This window comes from Etheostoma spectabile, unplaced genomic scaffold, assembly GCF_008692095.1.
Source record: "Etheostoma spectabile isolate EspeVRDwgs_2016 unplaced genomic scaffold, UIUC_Espe_1.0 scaffold00019224, whole genome shotgun sequence".
Taxonomy (NCBI): Eukaryota; Metazoa; Chordata; class Actinopteri; order Perciformes; family Percidae; genus Etheostoma; species Etheostoma spectabile.
In genome coordinates this window covers 11,809-16,476 of record NW_022604751.1, presented here as the reverse complement: position 1 = coordinate 16,476, position 4,668 = coordinate 11,809, and the positions used below count along the sequence as shown (strand labels likewise).

Genomic DNA, 4,668 nt, shown 5'->3' with positions numbered 1-4,668 from the left:
GGTAAGAGTGCTGGTTACAAGCAGATCCACCTCTGATGAGGGGCGGGTGTGGCTTGAATTGACTTTCTGTGAGCTGCACCGCCTCTGAGATGGGTGGGAAATGTACTTGTTTTGAAGTGGGTTCAGTCCCCTGCTTGACGCCACCATCAGATTGCTGCATGTTTGCTAAGCTGATGGTGTCAAACTCTAATTGTAATTGAGCTGCACTTTTTATTAAGTCAAGTCCTAACTTAATCTTCATCATCCGTCTATATACACGATTAATTTGATCATCTGTTAATTTGGCTCCAGGCTTCTTAGGGCTGACTACCTTGTCTATTCTGTCACAGAGGCTTTTAATGCTGTCTATCAGTGGTTGTGGCGTTGATCTTGTTGGAGAGACAGGTCATTCGAATGGAAATTTGCTTGTCTTCGTTGTGCTTGGTCTGCCGGTCTCCTCCTGTTCAGCATTCTTCTCAAGGCTGATTTGTGAAGCACCCCATTGGTCTTTCCCAAAGAGGCCTATGTAGGTTCCTGTGTTTTCCCACAGACAGACCTTGCAGTTCCCTGCGGTAATTAACTTTTCACAAGTTGGGTTACAGTGAACACTCACCACCCCTGTGATGTGAGACTGCCAGGAGTGCAACAGAGGAGGTGGACACAATGACACGCACCACCCATTTATGTCCTCAAATGGCTCGTTGTTTGTCTGGTTTTTAAACCCAAAAGCCTGAATGTCCCACTAATAAATCTTTCCGGTACTATCCCCGGTCAGTAATATCTGGTCATTGGGATCAGTTGACATGGTGGTAATGACTGCTCCTTCATCCTTCACTGCTCTGAACTTTCCAATCAATCCTCCCTTGCTAATAACAGACCAGGCATATATGTTGCCATCTGAAGACGTCAGCAGTGTGGCTGTGTCAACTTTAACCTCCCTGGTCTTCAGACATATGATAAGAGGTATGTTAATCACAGCAGTGTCATTCCCAATCAGGGATTTACTATTTAGAGGTCTTTTCCCAGTGCCTCTGAAATGCTTTGGACTCTTGTGACCAAGCAGACTCCCTGTCTGGCCCTGAGTGGTTTTGTCTGCCATGTTTGTTCGAGGGCTGTTGCTGCCATTGAGCCAGTAGAGAACTTCGCCACTGGCGGCCTCCCAGATGACAATATTTCCATTGCTGGAGGCAGTAACCAGTGTGTTTTCATGGACATCCATTGAGCAAATGTCATCTAAATAATCATGCTTCAAAAATCTGTTGTCATATCCGTGTATGTCCAGGTCATAAATGATCTTGGAGTTCTTTCCCGACACAAACACCCTATTGTCTACACAGACGATACCTGTCACCTCCCTTTGTACGGTAACAGGAAGAATGGCAAGCTCTGTTCCGTTGTTGAAGTTCCAAAGTTTAACTTTTCCATCCTGGGAAATTGTGATCAGTCTGCGCTTTAGTCCATTAAATGAAATAGCAACATGCCCCACGTACTGATCTGGAGTCACCTTGAACTGCATGGTGGCCGTTCCTGTTAAGATATCCCACACTGTCACCACGCCATTTTGGCAAACAGAGACAACCTGTTTGAAAATGTTGTGATAGAGAGCACAGCACAGGGGCTTGTCATGCGATGTTAATGCATTTTTAAACACATCAGTTCCTCTTCCAAGATATTTGCCAATGTCTGTGTTAGCTAGGACTAACTCATTGTGGTGTGTGTTGTAACACACACTGGAGATAGGACTCTGCATCATTTCTTTTATCTTGAAGCTTTGCAAACAGATCATTGCATCCTCTGACCAAACACATATATGGTGGTCCAGCGATAAACTAACAAAAACTTTTTCCTTGGGATTTAACATTATATGGGTGATGGGTTTGGCATGTCCCTTTAATTCCTGGATGCATGACACTGTTTTATGGGGAAACCACGTCCTCAGTAGGGCGTCCGTCCCACCGGTCAGCAGATACCCAGAGGAAGTGGAGTATTCTACACAGGTGAAGAAGTCCACATGTCCTCTGCTCTTAAAGACTTTTGTAGACATTTTGGTTGTGGATGTCTTGGGTAGAGAAGCAAGGACCATTGTCTTGGATGAACTACCGCAGATAGCAAACGACCTAAGTGATGGAAAATATTGGATCTGACTGCAAATGTCATTAAAGATGTTGACCTTCACACATAGAAAGTCTTTAGAGGTTTTTTTTAACAGGGTTGAAGTATAAACAGTTGGATAATCCCGCAGAGAGATTTTCTCATATGCACCGTTGAAGAAGAGGCCGTTTTCACATATGTTGTAGGAGACAAACACAGACAAAAACCTTTTACATCGCCAAAGGAAAACACTGCTTTAGTGCCTTTGGACCAGTAGTTCATGGTATTCACTATGTTGTCCTCTACTATTAAAGAGTGGCTGGTTGAAAACAACTTAGGGAATTCATTGCAGCGATAGAATATTAGTTCCCTGTCAGAAGTGGAGATAGCCAGTTGTTTGAGTTCACTGATGTAGACCATGTCAGTAACGTGCATTTTCTTGTTGTGTGAAAAAGGAAGTGTGTTTTCCTTTTTGTATAATTGAATTGGGTATGAGGTGTCAAAGCTGTCAGGCCAGAAGTTGAGGATACCATTCGAGGTGATGGAGAGGTATTGACCTTTTTGGTAAGTGCTGGTTTGTCCTAATAAAACCTCTGAACCATGGTCAGGTTCCCTGTCATTCTCGAAGGGACGGTGAATCAGACGAACAATCGATTTATGGTGATCCACCGATATCATTTTGATAGGTTTGGGAAAGATTTGATTTTTAAAAGCCATATTTTGTGATGCCTTGTTTTTGTTCACCAGGTAGTCTGTTAACTCCCCGAGGTCCACACCTCCATCTCCATTTGTGTCAATCTTCATGTGGAGGGCAATGAGATCTTCTTCATCCATAGTAGGGAATAACTGCTTCAGTCCTTCACAGAATTCTTCAATGTCCAATCCTCCACCTCCATCAGCATCCGCCTCATGAAATAGCGTTACAATGTCATCCATATTTTCAGCAGTAAACATTTTGTCCGTCTTTGAAAGTTCACTTCTAGAATCCATTTTAGCGTTCTCAGTTAGGTCCTCCGACCGAATAAACCAGTTCAATAGAGTTGCTTAAGAATTAAAATGTCAACCCTTAAGATGTCAATCCTGGTTTAGTTCAAATTTCTATTTGAATGAAAACAATGCAATTGTGCTGAGAGTTTAGCAGTCTGGAGCAATGAATAGAATTCTAGTTCTATGTTCTGGAGTGCTGAAACTTGAGCTGCAAGTTCTCACAATTGTGTGTAACGTTCCGTGTCTGCGTACTAAATGTGCAATGGATCGAAGATACTGACCTAAGTAAAAGATAGTGACCTCAGTAAAAGATCAACGCATAGTCATAGTTTGTGATGAAGTGAAGCATAAAAAAAAAAACTTGATTCAACTATTTAAAACATACAAATACAGACATTAGTAATTGACTACAACTTTTGAATACAATTGAATACAACTTATCTCATTGCATTTCTAAAAGCAGATAACAATTCAACATTCACAGCTTTAAATCGCAGAAATATTTTTTTTTCCTCTTACAACCCAAGCCATTTTTAAGCGTTTTTTTGCTCATGTCACATTAATACTCACTGTTATCTCATTTTTCACCCCATATGCTAATCCGGTATCTCACATTCCCAAACACAACCATGGCCAGAAGTAGGAATAGCTCCTAAATGTCTGTTGAACAACACATAACAGAGTTATATTGGCATAAAACATAAAAATGATAAATGTTAGTTAACTGTATTTGATAATTTATTAAAATAAAATAGAGGGGAAAAAAACAGAATTTTATGCATTTTACAGTTTCTTGATCATGCAAATAAAAAATAAAATTGTATTTATTTATTTTTTTTACAATTTTTGAAGTTGGAAATCTTCTATGTGAGTTTTTTATCCACTTTTTATCCAATTACATACAACAATTTCTTTTTTCACCTTCTTTCTAGGGTAAGTGTTTTTTCTTTGGCGATCTTTTAAACAAAACAGGCTTTTTTCAAAGCCCCCCAGCAGGTTTTGGGGTTAAGAGGGTTAAAGCATGGTTTAGATTTATGAATATATTTGCCTAATAATAACATGAGGTTAATATATTTCGCTGTAGTCAAAACCAGTGATGACACTCTTCCAGTCTATTTTAACTTGCGTCTTTGTTTTGCATAGTATAAATTATTCCAAGCCTGACAAAAGCTTCATGAAATACTTAATGTGCCGATTTTTCCATGTCACTATCACAACAGCTAATTTTGGCATCAATTTTAGATAAATTGGATGGGTATATATGATGCAAGATTTTTAGGGTGTATCTCCTTTACTTAGTTATTTATACAGGGTAAAAGCCAATCGTTTTCCCATCCTACCTCTGAAAGTAAAGAATTTACCTCTTGGTGTAATCTGCTTTTGTTCTGAAATAATTCTGTGATATTTTTGTTTATATATTTAGAACTTTCAATTACTATTCCATTAAGATGCAACTTTAATTCTGTTCTCTCACCAATTCCAGTTTGAGATGTCATTAGCTGGTGGATGCCATACGGTAAAGCTTTGCTTACCAAACTGTATTAAAAGTAATAGGAAATGATTTGGTTATCAGGACATTTTTTCACAAGTTAATATATTTCCAGTATATAT

The 4,668-nt window shown here is 39.4% G+C and overlaps 1 protein-coding gene across 1 annotated transcript; it reads right to left on the bottom strand.

Annotated features, from left to right (window-relative positions):
* Nucleotides 1-497: 497 nt before the first annotated feature.
* Nucleotides 498-3,006, bottom strand: LOC116684170 (WD repeat-containing protein on Y chromosome-like). The gene is given in 2 exon segments (XM_032510060.1): nt 498-2,295; nt 2,298-3,006. Coding segments are annotated over 2 exon segments (2,283 nt in total). The 3' UTR covers nt 498-721.
* Between the last annotated feature and the right edge of the window lie 1,662 nt (nt 3,007-4,668).